Below are 22,192 nucleotides of genomic sequence, written 5' to 3'. Positions count from 1 at the left end.
TGTGCCATTGCCATGGCAAAATTACATGAACTAAGGTATGATTTGTTGCCACACCCACCGTATTCACCAGATATGACTCCGTCAGACTTCCATCTCTTTCCAAAACTAAAAATTTTTCTTGGTGGATGACGATTTACTTCAAACAAAGAACTGATAGCCGGAGTTGACAACTATTTTGCAGACATAGAGGAAACTCATTTTCGAGTTGGGATCAAGGTGCTGGAACATCACTGGAACAAGTGCATTAATCTACAAGGACACTACACTGAAAAATGTTTCAGTGGTGTAAGTACTTTTTTTCTATTCTGTTCTGAGAACTTTTCAAATCAGCCTCGTATCTACAGAAAATGTGGCTTGTAACTGACAATATGTTGAGATGAGCTCAACACTGGCAAAAGACTGCACACTAGTTCCCATTTGGATCTCTGGGGGGGAAGGGTGGGGGGGGGGGGGGGGAAGATACCTATGAGAAAAATACTGAAAAAATAACATTAACGTACCTGAATGAGGAATGTCAGAAGTATGAATGTAGTAGAGAACCTAGAAAATCTGAATCTAGATATAGTATGGATGAATGAAGTTCAATGGTAAGAAGATACAGGTATATGATAAGGTGAATATAGGATATCAGCATCATCAGAAAATGGAAAAACAGTAGTAGGAATTGTTATAAATAGGTAGGGTGGGCCAAGATTGAGTCTGTGAATGGATCAGTGATAGGATTAGTCTCATAAGAATTGAAGCCTAACCAATGCCAAATCTATGGTTCAGATACAAATGCTGGTGTCACAAATAGAAGACTAGAGAGATAGGAAATGGGAGGAAAGGAGGAAGGCAGAAGGGGGTAAGAGGGAGGTAGGGGGAGGAGGGAGGGAGAGAAAACTCATGGAGAATTGTAACACTACAGTAGGACAAGGAATAGGAGTAATGGAAGAATACGAGTTCAGGAGCAGGAATGAGAGGAAGAATGACTTCTTGATTTCTGCAATAATTTTCAGCTAGTAATAGCTAATACACTGTTCGAAAATCATAAGAGGAGAAGGTATACTTTGACCGTACTCCTTTGTACCGTCTCCCTAGACAGGAAGCTACCAACTGAATTACATAAGATATGACAGAGATCATGAAATCAGATATTAGAATGTAAGGCTTTGTAATGTACCAGACTAGTTAATAACCTGAACCTTGTGTTTAATGTACAGTCCAATACACAGGTTGTGTGTAAGAAAAATGTTTTGTAATCACAGTTAACTTTTGTCATTCGTAATTTTGGAATTTTACCAGCTTGCAAATGTAATTAGCCTTTATACATATTATATACACTGTCGGATATCAGATTGTTATTATTTTACATAAAACCACTTTTGCAGAACATTTTGGAAGATAGCATGCTAACTTGAAATTAACTTAACATTATAAGTTATGTTGCTCTGTATTTGTCCAAGACAAGGTGAGAATACTAGTATCAAGATTAACTTTGTAATTATGCAGTAAATATCTTTCAAGATCAATTGTTTGAGAAACATATACCATCAATTTTCATACTGAGAATGTATTACTACTGAAATTCTGTATATGTAAAAGATTTTACTGCATTTTGTAAAACTAAATTCTGCACCTTGACTCTTGTACAATTGTAACTTATAATTAAACGTAAATTTTAATAATAATTTCAGAATCTGATTGTATGTTATTTATAGTCTGGCGGTGGCACCCATCATGAATCTATACCAGTTGTTAGTAAGTCAGTTGTGGTATGTGTTGCCTGTATGTGAGCCTCTTAATCCCTGTATCTTCTTCCTGAATCTGCATTCCGTATTCATTCATTTCATCTCTTTGTCCCCTCTATGATTTTGACCCCCCCCCCCCCCCCCCCCCCCCTGCCTTCCTACAGTACTCAGAACGTGCTCTATCAACTGATCCATTCTCCTTGTCAGTTTGAGACAAATTTCTTTTCTCCCCAAATCTATTTGGTACCTCCTCATCAGTTAAGCCATCTACCCATCTAATTTTGAGTATTCTTCTGCAGCACATTTCACGAGCTTCTATTCTCTTCATGTCTAAGCTGTATATCGGCCATGTTTCACTTCCATATATGGATACATTTCGTTCATATACTTCCAGAAAAGATTTCCTGACACTTAATGCAATATTCAATGTTATCAAATTTCTGTTCTTCAGAAGTGCTGTCCCTGCCATTGCAAGTCTACTTTTTATAGCTTCTCTACTTTGGCCATCATCAGCTATTTTGTTGTCCAATTAGCAAAATTGATTTACTTCTTTCAGTGTCTTGTTTCCTAATCTAACTCCCTCAGCATCATCTGATTTAATTAGACTATATTCCATTATCTTTGTTTTGCTTTTGTTGATGCTCATATTATATTCTCTCTTCAAGACACTGTCCATTCCTCTAACTACTCTTTCATGTCCTTTACAATTATCTGACAGAATTACAATGTCATCAGTAAACCTCGAAGTTTTCATTTCTTCTCCATGGGCTTTAATTTCTACTACAATTTTTCTTTTTTGGTTTCCTTTACTGCCCCTCTCAATGTGCAGAATGAATAATATAGGCTACAACCCTATTTCACTCCCTTCTCAATCACTGCTTCCCTTCCATACCCTTGACTCTTATAACTGCCACTGGTTTCTGTACAAGCTGTAAATATCCTTTCATTCCCTGTATTTTAACCCTGCTACCTTCAGAATTTCAAAGAGAGTATTCCAGTCAACACTGTCAAAATCCTACTCTAAGTTCACAAATGCTGTAAACATAGGTTTGTCTTTCCTTAACCTATATTCTAAGATAAGTAGATTAGATTAGATTTACTTTCATTCCAATTGATCCGTAGTGAGGTCCTCCAGGATGTGGAACATGTTAGAAAAACAACAATACATGACAAATATTTACAACTAAAACAAATAAGCTAATGTACCATTCCACAGGTCCCAAGTGGAATGATCGTCATTTTTTAATGAACACTAAGAGTCATTTTACAAATACTAATGCACTGAATTTAAAATAAAAGTTTTTTATTTATTTATAAGGTAATAAACATGTAATACAACTACTGTAATACGTATTTACAATGAACACATCACTGCACTGAAATGGTGCAGAAGTTAGATTATACTTATACTTACACACACACACACACACACACACACACACACACACACACACACACACACACACACACAAATTTTCAATGAACATATTATTGCACTGAAATTGTGCAGAAGTTATGTTGTACTTATATACAAATCAGTTGGTTTTACTCAGAAATTCATCAATGGAGTAGAAGGAGTTGGCCACCAATAAATCCTTTAGGCCTTTTATGGCTGCTGGCAAGTTATTGAAAATGTGTGTTCCTGAATAATGCACACCTTTTTGTACAAGACTAAGTGACTTTAAATCCTTGTGAAGATTATTCTTATTTCTAGTATTGATTCCATGAATTGAGCTGTTGGTTTGAAAAAGTGATATATTTTTAATGACAAATTTCATTAAGGAATAAATATATTGGGAAGCAGTAGTTAGTATCCCTAGTTCCCTAAACAGGCTTCTGCAGGATGTTCTTGAGTTCACACCACATATAATTCTTACTGCACGTTTTTGTGCCCGGAAAACTTTAGCTTGGCTTGATGAATTACCCCAAAAAATAATCCCATATGACATTATGGAATGAAAGTAAGCATAGTATGCCAGCTTTTTCATTTTTATATCCCCTATGTCTGACAGAATTCGCATTGCAAACAGAGATTTGTTAAGACGCTTCAGCAGTTCTGTGGTGTGCTCCTCCCAGTTGAATTTATTATCAAGCTGTAATCCCAATAATTTAACACTGTCCACTTCTTCTATCTTCTTGTCATCGTATGAATATAACAGAGGGAAACATTCCACGTGGAAAAAATATATCTAAAAAGAAAGATGATGAGACTTACCAAACAAAAGCGCTGGCAGGTCGATACACACACAAAAAAACACAAATATACACACAAAATTCTAGCTTTCGCAACCAACGGTTGCTTCGTCAGGAAAGAGGGAAGGAGAGGGAAAGATGAAAGGATGTGGGTTTTAAGGGAGAGGGTAAGGAGTCATTCCAATCCCGGGAGCGGAAAGACTTACCTTAGGGGGAAAAAAGGACAGGTATACACTCGCACACACACACATATCCATCCACACATACAGACACAAGCAGACATATTTAAAGACAAAGAGTTTGGGCAGAGATGTCAGTCGAGGTGGAAGAGTAGAGGCAAAGAAGTTGTTGAGAGACAGGTGAGGTATGAGTGGCGGCAACTGAAATTAGCGGAGATTGAGGCCTGGCGGATAACGAGAAGAGAGGATATACTGAAGGGCAAGTTCCCATCTCCGGAGTTCGGATTGGTTGGTGTTGGTGGGAAGTATCCAGATAACCCGGACGGTGTAACACTGTGCCAAGATGTGCTGGCTGTGCACCAAGGCATGTTTAGCCACAGGGTGATCCTCATTACCAACAAACACTGTCTGCCTGTGTTCATTCATGCGAATGGACAGTTTGTTGCTGGTCATTCCCACATAGAATGCATCACAGTGTAGGCAGGTCAGTTGGTAAATCACGTGGGTGCTTTCACACGTGGCTCTGCCTTTGATCGTGTACACCTTCCGGGTTACAGGACTGGAGTAGGTGGTGGTGGGAGGGTGCATGGGACAGGTTTTGCACCGGGGGCGGTTACAAGGATAGGAGCCAGAGGGTAGGGAAGGTGGTTTGGGGATTTCATAGGGATGAACTAACAGGTTACGAAGGTTAGGTGGACGGCGGAAAGACACTCTTGGCGAAGTGGGGAGGATTTCATGAAGGATGGATCTCATTTCAGGGCAGGATTTGAGGAAGTCGTATCCCTGCTGGAGAGCCACATTCAGAGTCTGGTCCAGTCCCGGAAAGTATCCTGTCACAAGTGGGGCACTTTTGTGGTTCTTCTGTGGGGGACAGCATGCCACCCTCCACCTCAAAAAACTATCCAATCTCCTGGTTTCCCACCTCCGGAAAGGCAACTCACTCACCCTTCACAACCTTTCCAGCAAACCTCAACCACCTCTCATTGCACACAAACCCAGTCTCTCCCATCTACTCAATCTCCCACTTCCAGCTCCACTCCCTCCAAAACCTCAAAATTCCTTTCAACACAATCTGGAACCACAACACCCTAATTCAGTAGTTAACCTTTCCTCCAAACCTCTCTCCCAATCCGAAACCTCTGTCCTATCCAAAGGCCTCACCTTCAGCCCCACTCCCAGATTCAACCAAACAGCCCTCGTCAAAGATTTACTGTCCTACACCCGTACTCTCTGCTGGAAATATCACTTTGCCACGAAGAAAAATGATCCTAATCCTACTCCTAATGATCCAACTCCCCAAGACACCATCCAAATTGAACCCTGCCTGAAACAGTTCCGTCCTCCGTCACAGCGGGACCCACCTCCTCTTCCTCAAAATCACCCTCTCCAAACCTTCCAGGAATTTCTGACTTCCAGCCTTGCATCTCAATCCTTCTTAAAAAACCTTAATCCTACACCCAACATCACCACTGCTGAAGCCCAGGCTATCCGTGATCTGAAGGCTGACCGATCCATCGTCATTCTTCCGGCGGACAAGGGTTCCACGACCGTGGTACTTGATCGTCGGGAGTATGTGGCTGAGGGACTGCGTCAGCTTTCAGACAACACCACATACAAAGTTTGCCAAGGTAACCCCATTCCCGATGTCCAGGCGGAGCTTCAAGGAATCCTCAGAACCTTAGGCCCCCTGCAAAACCTTTCACCTGACTCCATCAACCTCCTGACCCCACCGACACCCCGCACCCCAACCTTCTACCTTCTTCCTAAAATCCACAAACCCAATCATCCCGGCCGCCCCATTGTAGCTGGTTACCAAGCCCCCACAGAACGTATCTCTGCCTACGTAGATCAACACCTTCAACCCATTACATGCAGTCTCCCATCCTTCATCAAAGACACCAACCACTTCCCTGAACGCCTGGAATCCTTACCCAATCTGTTACCCCCGGAAACCATCCTTGTAACCATTGATGCCACTTCCTTATACACAAATATTCCGCACGTCCAGGGCCTCGCTGCGATGGAGCATTTCCTTTCACGCCGATCACCTGCCACCCTACCTAAAACCTCTTTCCTCATTACCTTAGACAGCTTCATCCTGACCCACAACTTCTTCACTTTTGAAGGCCAGACATACCAACAATTAAAGGGAACAGCCATGGGTACCAGGATGGCCCCCTCGTACGCCAACCTGTTCATGGGTCGCTTAGAGGAAGCCTTCTTGGTTACCCAGGTCTGCCAACCCAAAGTTTGGTACAGATTTATTGATGACATCTTCATGATCTGGACTCACAGTGAAGAACAACTCCAGAATTTCCTCTCCAACCTCAACTCCTTTGGTTCCATCAGATTCACCTGGTCCTACTCCAAATCCCATGCCACTTTCCTTGACGTTGACCTCCACCTGTCCAATGGCCAACTTCACACGTCCGTCCACATCAAACCCACCAACAAGCAACAGTACCTCCATTATGACAGCTGCCACCCATTCCACATCAAACGGTCCCTTCCCTACAGCCTAGGTCTTCGTGGCAAACGAATCTGCTCCAGTCCAGAATCCCTGAAACATTACACCAACAACCTGACAACAGCTTTCGCATCCCGCAACTACCCTCCCGGCCTGGTACAGAAGCAAATAACCAGAGCCACTTCCTCATCCCCTCAAACCCAGAATCCCCCACAGAAGAACCACAAAAGTGCCCCACTTGTGACAGGATACTTTCCGGGACTGGACCAGACTCTGAATGTGGCTCTCCAGCAGGGATACGACTTCCTCAAATCCTGCCCTGAAATGAGATCCATCCTTCATGAAATCCTCCCCACTTCGCCAAGAGTGTCTTTCCGCCGTCCACCTAACCTTCGTAACCTGTTAGTTCATCCCTATGAAATCCCCAAACCACCTTCCCTACCCTCTGGCTCCTATCCTTGTAACCGCCCCCGGTGCAAAACCTGTCCCATGCACCCTCCCACCACCACCTACTCCAGTCCTGTAACCCGGAAGGTGTACACGATCAAAGGCAGAGCCACGTGTGAAAGCACCCACGTGATTTACCAACTGACCTGCCTACACTGTGATGCATTCTATGTGGGAATGACCAGCAACAAACTGTCCATTCGCATGAATGGACACAGGCAGACAGTGTTTGTTGGTAATGAGGATCACCCTGTGGCTAAACATGCCTTGGTGCACAGCCAGCACATCTTGGCACAGTGTTACACCGTCCGGGTTATCTGGATACTTCCCACCAACACCAACCAATCCGAACTCCGGAGATGGGAACTTGCCCTTCAGTATATCCTCTCTTCTCGTTATCCGCCAGGCCTCAATCTCCGCTAATTTCAGTTGCCGCCACTCATACCTCACCTGTCTCTCAACAACTTCTTTGCCTCTACTCTTCCACCTCGACTGACATCTCTGCCCAAACTCTTTGTCTTTAAATATGTCTGCTTGTGTCTGTATGTGTGGATGGATATGTGTGTGTGTGCGAGTGTATACCTGTCCTTTTTTCCCCCTAAGGTAAGTCTTTCCGCTCCCGGGATTGGAATGACTCCTTACCCTCTCCCTTAAAACCCACATCCTTTCATCTTTCCCTCTCCTTCCCTCTTTCCTGACGAAGCAACCGTTGGTTGCGAAAGCTAGAATTTTGTGTGTATATTTGTGTTTTTTTGTGTGTGTATCGACCTGCCAGCGCTTTTGTTTGGTAAGTCTCATCATCTTTCTTGTCATCGTATGTTAGACATATACTCTTGGGACACCCCTTACAAGTTCTGAACTGCAAGTAGTGTTTTTCTTCAAAGTTTAGTGACAAAGAATTGGCTAGGAACCAGTGATTAATGTCCACAAATATTTTATTGGCTGATCTTTCTAAGACTACACTTGATTTGCTATTTATTGCAATGTTTGTATCATCGGCAAACAAAACAAACTTGGCATCTGGTAATGTTACTGATGAAAGGTCATTGATATACACAAGAAAAAGTAAGGGCCCCAAAATGGAACCTTGTGGGACCCCACATGTAATTAGTTCCCAGTTGGATGATGCCTGATAGCTTGATACATGTCTCTTTCCTAATAACTCCCTTTGTTTCCTGCGAGAGATATAAGATTTGAACCATTTTGCAGTATTTCCTGTTACACTATAATATTCTAGTTTACTTAAAAGGATATTGTGATTTACACAGTCAAATGCCTTTGACAGATCACAAAATATACCAGTTGCCTGCAATTTTTTGTCTAATGAATTAAGCACATTTTCACTGTAAGTGTAGATAGCCTTCTCAATATCAGAACCTTTTAGAAATCCAAACTGTGACTTTGACAGTATGTTATTTGAGATAAGATGGTTATAAAGACGACTGTACATTACTTTTTCGAAAATTTTTGAGAATGCTGGCAACAGTGAAATTGGACGGAAATTTTATGCTATTTCTTTATCTCCCTTCTTAAACAGTGGTTTAACTTCAGCATATTTCAGCCATTCAGGAAATATTGCACTGATAAACGACTGGTTACACAGATAGCTTAATATGTTACTTCACTCAGAATCACATTCTTTAATTAACTTTGTTGATATTTCATCATACCCACTAGATGTTTTTGATTTTAAAGATTTTATGATGGACATTATTTCTGTTGGGGTAGTGAGGGTCAAATTCATATTATGGAAATTACTTGAAATGTCTGGTCTAAGGTAATCCATAGCAGCATCTACCGAAAGGAGTAGTGGAGTCAGTACAGCCTCACTTATAATCACTTTTCTCCAGAATCCAAAGCAATCTTCCCCTAAGTTGGTTTCTATCTGTTTTTCCATTTTCTGTAAGGAATTCATGTTATTTTGCAAGTATGACTTATTAAACTTATAGTTCGGTAATATTCACACCTGTTAGCACCTACTTCCTTTGGAATTGGAAATACGGTATTATATTCTTCGTGAAGTATGAGGGTCTATCATACATCTTGCTTACCAAATGGAAGAGTTTTGTCATGGCTGGCTCTCCTAAGGCTATCAGCAGTTCTGGCAGAATGTCGTTTACTCCCGACTTAGGTTTTTCAGTTCTTTGTCAAATTCTTCTCATAGTGTTGTATTTTCTCATCCCCAGCTACACCTTCTTCCATTTCTATAATATTGCCTTCAAGCACATCTCATGAGTATAGTTTGTCTACATACTCCTTCCAAATTTCAGCTATTTAGGACTGGTTTTCCATTTCAGCTCTTGATATTTATACAGATGCTTCTCCTTTCTCCAAAGGCATCTTTAATAATCCTGTAGGTGGTATCTGTGTTTGCCCTAGCTATATATGCTTCTAAATCCCTACATTTGTCCTCCTGCCATTTTTCCTTAGCCATTTTGCACTTCCTGTCGATCTCATTCATTAGAAGTTAGTATTTCTTCTTGCTTGCATCTTCTGATGTATATTTATATTTCTTCCTTTCATCAATTAAATTCAATATCTCCTGTGTTTCCAAGGAGTTCTACCAGGACTTGTCTTTTCTACTTATTTGATCCCCTGTTGCCTTTGCTATATATATCTCAAAGCTTCCCCATTCATCTTCTACTGCATTCATTTCCACTGTTCTAGTCTGTTTTTGCCCACTGATCTCTCTGAAACTCTGAAACACCTTATGTACCCATCTCTATTCAAAAAAAGAATTAATAAACGGAAGAATTTTTGCAGGAAACTGCCCGGTTATTACTAACCACTTAAAAAACCCAGGAAAATATTTTAGTTACTTTTCCCACAGGGAAGTATCATTTCAAAATTAATTTCATTGCACATTACTATCCGATCTCACTGCCTCTTGGAATTAAATCACCTGCCTAAAGTCATTTAATGTCAATGATTATGATTATTTGTAAATTGTAATATGGTGATGTAACAACTTATCTAGGAGTAAATACAAATTCTGGTTATAATCACTTATTATGTAGAGCATTTTAAGGGCTCATATGCACTTGAAAGTGATAATTTAATTTTTTTACGCTGTCAAAGACATGATATGAAGCGCTATCGATAAACAATAATACACTCCTGGAAATGGAAAAAAGAACACATTGACACCGGTGTGTCAGACCCACCATACTTGCTCCGGACACTGCGAGAGGGCTGTACAAGCAATGATCACACGCACGGCACAGCGGACACACCAGGAACCGCGGTGTTGGCCGTCGAATGGCGCTAGCTGCGCAGCATTTGTGCACCGCCGCCGTCAGTGTCAGCCAGTTTGCCGTGGCATACGGAGCTCCATCGCAGTCTTTAACACTGGTAGCATGCCGCGACAGCGTGGACGTGAACCGTATGTGCAGTTGACGGACTTTGAGCGAGGGCGTATAGTGGGCATGCGGGAGGCCGGGTGGACGTACCGCCGAATTGCTCAACACGTGGGGCATGAGGTCTCCACAGTACATCGATGTTGTCGCCAGTGGTCGGCGGAAGGTGCATGTGCCCGTCGACCTGGGACCGGACCGCAACGACGCACGGATGCACGCCAAGACCGTAGGATCCTACGCAGTGCCGTAGGGGACCGCACCGCCACTTCCCAGCAAATTAGGGACACTGTTGCTCCTGGGGTATCGGCGAGGACCATTCGTAACCGTCTCCATGAAGCTGGGCTACGGTCCCGCACACCGTTAGGCCGTCTTCCGCTCACGCCCCAACATCGTGCAGCCCGCCTCCAGTGGTGTCGCGACAGGCGTGAATGGAGGGACGAATGGAGACGTGTCGTCTTCAGCGATGAGAGTCGCTTCTGCCTTGGTGCCAATGATGGTCGTATGCGTGTTTGGCGCCGTGCAGGTGAGCGCCACAATCAGGACTGCATACGACCGAGGCACACAGGGCCAACACCCGGCATCATGGTGTGGGGAGCGATCTCCTACACTGGCCGTACACCACTGGTGATCGTCGAGGGGACACTGAATAGTGCACGGTACATCCAAACCGTCATCGAACCCATCGTTCTACCATTCCTAGACCGGCAAGGGAACTTGCTGTTCCAACAGGACAATGCACGTCCGCATGTATCCCGTGCCACCCAACGTGCTCTAGAAGGTGTAAGTCAACTACCCTGGCCAGCAAGATCTCCGAATCTGTCCCCCATTGAGCATGTTTGGGACTGGATGAAGCGTCGTCTCACGTGGTCTGCACATCCAGCACGAACGCTGGTCCAACTGAGGCGCCAGGTGGAAATGGCATGGCAAGCCGTTCCACAGGACTACATCCAGCATCTCTACGATCGTCTCCATGGGAGAATAGCAGCCTGCATTGCTGCGAAAGGTGGATATACACTGTACTAGTGCCGACATTGTGCATGCTCTGTTGCCTGTGTCTATGTGCCTGTGGTTCTGTCAGTGTGATCATGTGATGTATCTGACCCCAGGAATGTGTCAGTAAAGTTTCCCCTTCCTGGGACAATGAATTCACGGTGTTCTTATTTCAATTTCCAGGAGTGTAGTAGCAGTGAAAAAACAGCAAATGTTTTAATATTGTACTTCGGCTTTGTCCCCTCTTGTGCTACTTAAGAGTACTGAGATAATGTTTCTGTGTGGGTGCATTTTGCCTCACGGTGTTCTTATTTCAATTTCCAGGAGTGTAGTAGCAGTGAAAAAACAGCAAATGTTTTAATATTGTACTTCGGCTTTGTCCCCTCTTGTGCTACTTAAGAGTACTGAGATAATGTTTCTGTGTGGGTGCATTTTGCCATTGCTCCGTAACGCCAGACATTTTGTTACATATTCAACATAGTCAGATATAAAGAGGCACATCGACGTACTCATTTATATTAATATCCTGCCAAGCAACAATTACTATTTATATGTAAGTGTCTATTTATAATTTATGTGCATATGTGAGTTCTAAAGTATATACTTCATTAATCTCTATGTCTTTTTTTCATTTTAGTAGTTTTAACAGTGATTTGTCTATTGAATGCAGAATATAGACTGAGAGTAACTAAGGAAATATTTGGTATTGATGAGTAGCAGAAATGAGCCTAGTGGTAAAATGGTGATGTAATGAAGCCTGAGGCATATTGTGAATTCTTTGATACAGGTGGGTGTTGGTAATTTCATTTTATAAATTCAAAAGTTCATGTAAAACTATAACCACTGAAATATATAATTTCAGGCATAACTGTTAATACCCTATGTGTTTAGAAGAAATTTTGAAGTTTCAGTATAAAATTCTATAATCTTAATTATATCAAGTTTTGCTAAATATTTATCAATTATCTCTGTTTCAAATGTTGTCTTTGTACTTTGTTTTAGTACGCTTATTGGGAAATTGCAGGGTAATGGAGACAAGTCATGTTTTATGATGCAGTTGACAGCAGACATTGTCGTTGGGATTAAGAGTTACATTTTGTTATTCTGGTAGTTGAAAAGTTAAAATACAAATACTTGAAGTGCAGATTTAATTTTATAGTTAGTTATTCATCTGAATTTCAGAATCCTAGCACCAGTGGATGTTCTTTGTACAAATCAGACATGTGTACATAATCATACCTCTATAAGAAGACAATGAAACTACTTTCAAGACAATCAGCCAGACAAATAAAAAGTTATATTTTAGTAAAGTGAGTATACCCTTCAACGCAACTAAACTCAGAATAATGACAAATGTCTGCTCCAAGAACAAAGAGCACACAACTGAACACACAACAGTGAAAGTTAAGTACATAATTTCAGCTTTATTCTCTAATCAGCTTGTCAAAGTAGAGAATAGTGACCAAAAAATTATTAGTTGTGACTCTCATTTGCATGTGAAACACGATTTTGTTTACCTTCATTATTGTCCAAACTTTGAAAATGGCACTGAAAAGATGTTTAGTTTAGACTTGTTTGATGATAATGATTCAGGTTAGGACTTCAAAATCATACTATGGAAGATTCAGTAGACTCACTACATAAAATGGTCATTAGAACATTTTATAAGAGAGAGAACAAAGGCTATAAATGTTTTGACAAAACAAGTTTCTCGGGGAACAAGTTTCTTAACACAATGATGTGATAAAAAATGAGTTGGGAAACAGAATTTATGAAAACTCTGTTAACTTAGAGCTAGGTAATCTAATTCTGGCATTCCAGCAAGAACTAATCAATCAAATCCAAGATGTTAAAAATAAATTAAGTAATCAAACTGCAGTTGCAAATGACAAAATTGCATAATTAAAGGACAGAATCACAGGCACAGAATCTGGTGTTCAGATTGTTGATCAAAATTTAACTGAACTGGAACTTAATTTGTGAAGTGAAATTTCTGTAGAAGAACATAATCTATGTAACAAAGTTGCACCTGTTAACAACTGGTGAGAGATAAAATTTTGTAATGTAAATTAAGAAGTTGTTAGTGGTGAAAAGACAGTTTGTGAAAAGGACAGTGAATGTAAGAATAGTGCCTCATATTTGCAAAATAATGTGCTTAAGATTCAAAAACATTTACATACCCCACATGAAGGCGTAGCTGCAAAAAAAAAAAATTGTTCACACAGGATTTTATGTTTTGTCTAGTATGCTACCAAAAAGCTTTCCTGGGTTTGGTAGTTTATAGCCTTTTGATTTCTTGCAACATTGTAAACAAAATTTCATTCCAGACCTGGCTGATAGACTTAAAATTAAATTTGTGTAAAGATGTTTGAATAGGAAGGCACTACCGTGGGCAATCAGTCTTGCATACAAGATTTAATATCTAAACATTTTTAAGAGAGATTCCTTAGCAAATTTTGACCAGAGTTAGAACAAGTTAGAATTAAAAGAGAATTCCTATATGAGCCAAATTACAGAGGACACAGAGAGGGGTAAACAGAACTTCGTAAAAATCAATTGAACCAACCTTTTGACAAACTGACACAAATCAATGTATTGAAAAGAAGGTTACCTGAGAATGTTCAATGGAAGTTGGTGTTTGGGTTTGATGAATAAGTTGACCAGTTCCTAAAATAATTTCATACAGGGCTGTTACAATGGAAATTGGGGAAATAACAATTATTGTGGAAAAAATGAAGGTAATAATCACAGAAACAGAGAAAAATGACCACCAAGAGAATGTGATAACAGAAGGAGACAATGTAACAGGAGATGCAAGCTAAGTAACAGAAACTAGAATTGTAGTCAACATCCACCTCAGCACTTCAGTCATGGTGCTAAAATTAATGAGCTGGTAAACCAATGGTCACTCCATGGGAGGTGCACAATGTGAGAGTGAACAGTAATAATATTAATTCACCGAAAAATAATGGTAACAGATGTACAAGACAGAATGGTTACTAAGACAGAATGATAATTACACTAGAATAACAAGATAATAAAATTAGAGTGGATCAAGAGTTTTGGGGTAGTTTCTGGCAAGACTGGGTTAAATAACAGAACAAAAAAGAAGTAAAAAATCTTAATTATGAACTGTAGGAAAGTGACCTAGAAAACTCTTTCAGTGTTGATGCCGGAAAAAAATTGAATGAGATTGGAGATGGTAACTTAAATGTTTATGAAATATTTTCTGAGAATGAAGAAGTAATGGAACACGTACAGTAGATGAAGATGCATCGAATATTTGTAATATAGGTCAAGTTCTTGGTGAGGAACGAATTAATGAAAATTAAGGTATGGGTTATTTTGTTTGGTTAAAGAATGATTCTGTGTTATTCATTAAACTGTTAGAGGTAGGTAAAAATGTAAATGAAGTGTCTGACTGTACTGTTGCGCATAATTTAGTCGCAGAAAGCTTTCAGAACAAATATGTCAGTAAGTTTTCTAACCAGTTTTCAGTTCTAAATCTGGACATGGGTATTAAGTGTTTTCTGGGAACAGTTTGGATCAATGTCGAGGAAGAGGTATTTAATGACCCACTTTGGAAAATACTAGCAATCTGCTACACAATAGTTACCTCTTATTAATAAAATTAAAATTGCAAAGAAATTTATGAATCAAGTAAGATAAAGGTAGAGATTGAGTGAAGATTTAATTGGTTTTAGATACTGTATGTAATGTTCTTAACAATTAAGTGGCAATGATATTTATGGTTTAAATGGATGAAGCAACTTAACTAGAAGCAAGAACAAAAGTATTCAGAATAGCAAGGGTATGGAGTTCAGTGAAGTTAAAAAGAAATTACTATATGAAGGCATGATCATAATACAGATGATAAAATAGAAAATCCTTATGCTTGTGTGAAAACAGGGAATTTGGGAGGGAAAGCATTACTTTATTCAGGTAGCAGAATTTCTGGAATATCAGAGGCTCTCAGAAATGAAAATGAAAGTAGACAAAAATAAGAATTATATTGGCATGGAAGTAATAGGAGTTAGGATTAGAGGGGCTACTGGCAGCCACAGTATATATAAAAAAAAAAAAAAAAAAAAAAAAAAAAAAAAAAAAAAAAAAAAACTTTTCTGGCATCTGAAATTGAGGGTGTAGATGCTGGATATGGTTGTTTACTAATTCCAGCACTAAGTGAAGATTTTGGTTTGGGAACAGACAGGTTACAATAAGTTAATACAGTTCTTTGACTGGAAGGTGAAACCAGGGTAAGTCCATTTAATTAGAAAATGAGTTTATGGCAAATTCTGACAGCCAGCCGTCGGTACCACAAGGCACTTATAATGACTTTCAAATAACGTAGCAAGGGTCTGAGATACAAACGGTTTTACTTTTAGTGGTAACAGAAAGAATGTTCTGAGTCGGGTTCTCATGGAAAGATCGGGGCAAGTCCAACGTTTACTTCAACTTTTCGCAATACACCTGTTAGGTCAGTTGGCTTGCGGCTGCAAATATGATAATTTGAGTTTCTTACTCTGTATGTGATGTGCTATGGCAAGCACAGGACGTTACCTGTTGTAGCACTTTTCGACTTAGGTTTTCTGTGCTGCATCCATCATTCTCCTATTCTGTATGTCTACTGAAATTATCTTTCTCTGTCAATACTAGCATTTTTAATTAATTAAGAATCCTTAATTACATGGGCTTTTGAGATTTACACTATATTATCATAAAACATGATACTACAAATATAATTATTTTACTGGAGGAAATAAGTTGTTACATTATTTGAGAGATATATGAGGTGTAATCATAAAGTACTGGAAATTTTTGTTTTTATTAGAGTACCTTTATTTATTTAACAACATCAACTTTGTCCCCTTCAAAGTAATCCCCCTCAGATACAATACACCTGTGCCAGCACTTTTTCCAATCTTGGAACTCAATTTTTGATATGTTTTTTAGCTCCTTCAGTGATTCTGTTTTTACCTCATCAGCAGTGGCAAAATGATGTCCTTTCACGGTTCTCTTCAACCTCAAGAATAGAAAGAAGTCACAGGGGTCCACGTCTGGCAAATATGGTGGCTGAAGGCAACATAATGGTTTTGTTTTTTTGCCAAAAAATCATGAAGAAGCATTGAGGTGTGAACAGAATTACCATGAAGCAATTTCCACAAGTGGTTTTGCCACAATTCTGGTCATTTTCTCTGATTGCTTCACCCAAACAGCGTATAGCTTCAAGGTAGTATTTCTTATTGATCGGCTGACAATAAGGCAGGAACTTGTGATGCACTATCCCATTGCAATTGAAGAAAACAATGAGAAGAACCTCCCCATATGACTGCCCTTGTTGAATTTTTTTCAGTCTTGGCCATTGAGGCAGTTTCCGTTGGAATGATGTACCTTTATTTCAATGTTACACCCAAACACTCATGTTTCATAACCTGTTATAACCTTCTTTAGAAGCTCTAGATCATGTTTGTCTACATTCAACAATTCCTAAGTGATGTTTACGCGATATCGTTTGTGGCTGAGATTCAATAATTTTGGAACAAACTTCGCTTGCTTGGCACGAGTCAAAGGATATTCTAACATCATCAGCAACCTCTCTGATAGTGATTTGGCAATTTTCCAGAAGCATTTTCTTTCCTTCTTCCACACTGTTATCATAACTGATGTGCTATCAAATCCAAGGCGGTCATCATCTTCAATGTCTTCTTGAGACTCTTTGAAATGTTTATACCACTAATAAACTCTTGTCTTACTCACAGTACACTAACCAAAAGCCACACTCAACATTCCAAATGCAGTGCTGCACTTTATTCCATTTTTCAACCTAAATTTAATGCAAATTCTTTGATCCATCTTCTCTGTAAGAAAAAATTAGCCAAGCACTCAAAAACACATATAACCTTTTAGACTCTCAACAAGAAACTAAATATTCAAAACAGCTGAAACTGCAAACATACATCAAGAACATGTGTACCAAGGCGATAAAAAAAAGTTTTAAAAATTGGATCTAGAAAGCCCGTAAAATTAAAAAAAATTCCCGTTACTTTTTGATCACAGCTTGTATATACTACTGTGTAAACTTTGAATTTTTATGTCACGAGAGTTGCTGAGAAGAGTTGGATGTTACTGTACTATGATCACTGGTGATTGTTCATACATGGGTTGGAACTTTAATAGTGGCAACTATTTATTTACAGCTTGTACAAAACAGATAAGTGTTTCAAAGTTTTGACTTGACTTGATTTAATTCCTTTGGCCCCTATGGGGGCATAGGGCATCCAGGAGAACTCGCCATCCGTCTCTGTCTTTGGCCATTTGCCTCAGTTCTGCCCAGGTCTTGCCAACTCTTTTTGCTTCCCCTTCCACTGCCCTGTTCCATGTGCCCCTATGCCTTCCTCTCTTCCTTTTTCCCTGGGGAATCCATTCCAATGCTTTTTTCTCGATGGCTCCATCTGGTTTTCTCAAGGTGTGCCCCAACCAACCCCACTTTCTCTCTCGTATCTGGTCTTCTATAGGTATCGGTTTTTTTATTTGCCAGAGCTCCTCATTACATATTTTTTCTGGCCACCAGATATTCATGATGCGTCGAAGACATCTATTTATGAAGCTCTGTAACTGGGGTGTTATCTTTTTATCCATTTTCCAGCTTTCACTGGCGTACAGAAGGACAGCCTTCACATTTGTATTAAAAATACGGATTTTTGTTTTGTACGTGATATTTCTATTTTTCCATATTGGATACAACTGTATGAAGGCAGCATTTGCCTTTTTAATATGGTTATTCACATCATCTCCAGCTCAACCATCTTCTATCACTATACTACCCAGATACAGGAATGAGTTGACAGTCTCCACCTGCTGCTCCCCTATTAACAGTGGCATCTCCATGTTCCCGGAATTTAATCTCATTTCCTTTGTTTTGCCTGTATTTATCTTGAGGCCAGCAGTCTCTGCTTCTTCTTTCAGCAAGTTTAATTTAGCTTGCATATCAGTCAGCCTTTGAGCTAATAAAACTATGTCTTCTGCAAAATCCAAATCCTCCAGCCATTCGTGGATCCCCCACGGGATTCGTCGTCTCCTGCCTGTTGTTGCTCTTCTCATAACTGAGTCTATAAAAAGTGTTGGTGATAAAATGCAACCCTGTCGAACTCCAGTCTAAGCTGGTCGTAGGTCGTGTTCCAAAAACGAACAGCATAAAGACAGAAGTAATGACACTTTCTGCAGGACCTGACCATCATTTTGCAAGACAATGCTCAAGCATGTACAGTGCAAGCTGTTACTGATTTGTTTGACTGATGGGGCTGCTAAGTGCTATACCACATACTGCACTCCTCTGACTTAAGCCCTAATAAGTTCAACTTGATTTCTAAACTGAAGGAAACATCTCACGGCATTCGCTTCAGAACTGCTACAAATTCGTTGGGCAATAGACCATGCTGTCCCAACTGGCACTGCTAAGAGTATCCTATGACTTCCACATTGCTGGCAACAGGTTACACACAATGCTGGTGACTACTTTGAAAGTCAGTAAAACTTTGAAGCATGTATCTATTTTGTATGAGCTGTAAATAAATAGTTGCCACAATTAAAGTTCTAACCCTTGTACTATTAACAATATTTGACGATACTTATCACCCTTGGACCATTAAATATTCAATATTTATCCATGGTATGTGAAAGTTTAGGAAATAAATACATGACACAGAGTTTGGTCTATGTGATTACATTATTTTGACTCTGCTGTGTAAGCACACACACACACACACACACACACACACACACACACACACACACACACACACACACACACACACACACACGAGAAGCCAAAACATTATTACCACTGCCACCGTGACGTTGGATGCTGCCGGGTGGCATTGTGGGCACGTGACGCAGTAACAAAAGATGCAAGCGGAGCAGACATGGACAGGGGATTACCCTAGCAAAGATACGGGCTGCAAATGTGGAAATCCATTGAGATAAACGACTATGACAAAGAGCAGATGATTATTATTATTATGTAGAGCCTGTGAATGAGTATCTTGTAAACAGAAAAGGTGGTCAAATGTTCATGTGCTACTATTATAAACACCTACAGAAAGAGGTAGGAGGACAGTGAAACTCCACTTGGTGCTAAATGGTTTGACGTCAACAACTCTTCACAAAACATGTGGTTCACAGGCTTGTCTGCTTCGTAAAATACGATAGATGGTGATCTGTGGCATCTCTGCTGAAAGAACACGTTGCTGGTACATGCACACGTGTTCCAGAGAACACCGTTCATCATACGTTGTTGAACATGGAGCACAGCAGCAGACCACCCCTACATGTTCAGATTTTGACCAAACTACATAATCAATTACAAGTGCAGTGGACACGGGGCCATTGGTATTTGACTGTTGATCAATGGAAATATGTCAGCTCTTCAGCTGAATCACACTTCTGTTACACTAGGTTGCTGGTCTCCTTCACAAATGCCATCATCAAGGTGAACGGTGGCTCAAAACATGCAGTGTTCCACGAATAAAGGCGGGTGGGAGCAGTGATATGCTATGAGAGACATTCTCCTGCACTTGCATGGGACCTGCAGTAGTAATTGAAGACATATTGACAACTGCGAACCATCTGCTTCACCCATTCATGCTTGATGTCTTCCCCAAAGGCAATGTCATCTTTCAACAGAATAACTGTCTGTATCTCAGAGACATTCTACAGTGGTTTGAGAAGCATTACAGTGAACTCAGTGACCAAATCTGCCTGATATAATCCAACAAAACCCATCTGGGTTAGTATCGGTTGCCATCACCATGTATGCAAATCAGTGGTCCATTATTTAGGCAAACTACATGACCTGTGGGTAGACATATAATGCCACATTCCTCCACAAACCTACCAACAAACTGTCAGATCCCTGATGCACAGCATCAGTGTGTATTTTGTTCTGAAGATGGGCAAACAAGCTTTTAAAGCAGATGGTCATAATATTTTGGCTCATCAGTGTACATTACCTTCACTTTGACTATGGTTCAAGAAACCAATACTTACAAATGAACATGGACTGAATATTATTAGCTTATGAAAATGGTGATGGAGATTTACAGGTTTACTGCAACTATTACTTGTAGTTTTCAGTATTTACTATATGCTGATACGATTTGCCACTACATTTAGCTACATGATAACACTGTTTACTATTATCAAACAATGGAAGCCCCAGATTGGAACATCCACTATGTAGGAAAAGATACACTGCCACTTACTGTAAATATGAGATGTTAATTTGCAGACAGGCACCATTAAAAGACATTTACACATAAGCTATTGTCACAGCTTCATCAGAAATAGAAATACCAACCTTTCAGTCACTCAAGAAGACATAACTCAAGTACACATGATCACCAACTCTGGCAGCTCGGACAAGAATCTGATTCTGGTCTGAGCTGCCGGAGTTGGTAGTCGTGTGTGTGTGTGTGTGTGTGTGTGTGTGTGTGTGTGTGTGCGCCCGCGCGCGCGTGCGAGCGCCTGTCTGCAACTTAAGGTGCCATTTTTATGGTAAGGAGCAATCAATTTGGTATTATCTTTTGTAAGGTTTTATAATTTTCTTAAAAAATATTAAAGAATTTTTACAATGAAAAAGCTGGTCATAGAAACAGAATGGGATAGTTAATATCATTACCTTTATAAAATATTTTGAGGTATTAATCACACATCTACAGTTTTCTTATTGTGTCAGTGCTGTCAGTTGACAAACTTTCACATTTTAATTATTTTGGGTACCGTGGCAGTTTATTTGGGTACACATTAACATTTTGTTTCTTATCTGCATCACTGTGTGTACTTAAAAACTATATTAGTGTTAAGTTGTCGTGAAAAATGTATCGAAAGGTATGAGGAGGTCGATATTACTGGAAACGTATATATGAAACAGCTTTGTTAAGTTAAATTTATTTCACTCCTTGTGTTTGCGTGCAGTGTATTCACAGAGTCAAATATAACATCATTTTTGGAAATGTTTGTGCGATATGGCTATCTATGTGTGAGCTATGCATGTGTGAATGTGGTGTGTGTGTGTGTGTGGGGGGGGGGGGGGGGGGGTGTTACTCCATACCGGATTTTCATACATGAAACTTTTACAGAAAAAAAAAAGAATATGAATAATCATAACGGCATTTCTATAATTTAAATCAGGAAAAAATTTATGTTAGTACAGAAAGTTACACATTACTGCCCTGACTGATAATACACTAGTAGCCAGAGCCAGGAATAACTTATTTCTTCTGGTCAAACCAGATAAAAACTGTTTATTGATGGAATGAAAAAAAAGAAAAAAGGAACAAGTTCCTATTGCATACCTGTAGATACTTGGGTTAGATAATTTATTTGTTCAGTAAGTTTTGCTTCTACTTGATTCAGTGTTTTCAGGAACTGATTTGTCTGAACTTCTGCTTGTTTTAAGCTTGATTTCTCTTTGCTCAACTCTGTAAGTGCCTGCCCTGGAAATTAAATTATTTAATCAAAAGTACATAATTATAATTATGATAAGGGAAAGTCCTGGTGGAATGTAAACAAATATAGGGAGAGTATTGTAACCTTTACTTGTTAAATTATTCAAACAATAAGAAATTATTGTGGTTTTTCAAAAATAAACAATGGTAGTTTCTAGCAACAATGTCAAAGAAAAACTGTTCTACAGACTTAAATTTTTTTCAACCAAAATATAATTATAATTTTAAGTAGTCACCCATATATTCCTAATCCTCTTCAATGGGAAGATGTATTACATATATATTACAAATTATATAAAACACGTAAAACAAATTTATTTATGAT

General features: G+C 39.6%; 1 protein-coding gene across 1 annotated transcript in view; it reads right to left on the bottom strand.

The window, feature by feature from the left end:
* The window catches only part of LOC126236886 (mediator of RNA polymerase II transcription subunit 11), a 50,762-nt gene that overhangs the window by 7,530 nt on the left and 21,040 nt on the right, over positions 1 to 22,192 (bottom strand). Inside the window, exon 2 of the mRNA XM_049946519.1 lies at positions 21,715 to 21,855. Coding sequence (XP_049802476.1) covers positions 21,715 to 21,855 — 141 coding nt within the window. The remainder of the gene's footprint in view (positions 1 to 21,714; positions 21,856 to 22,192) is intronic.

Source organism: Schistocerca nitens, chromosome 2, assembly GCF_023898315.1.
Source record: "Schistocerca nitens isolate TAMUIC-IGC-003100 chromosome 2, iqSchNite1.1, whole genome shotgun sequence".
NCBI lineage: Eukaryota > Metazoa > Arthropoda > Insecta > Orthoptera > Acrididae > Schistocerca > Schistocerca nitens.
Note: the sequence above shows the minus strand (reverse complement) of the source record. Positions and strands in the feature narration are given on the sequence as shown.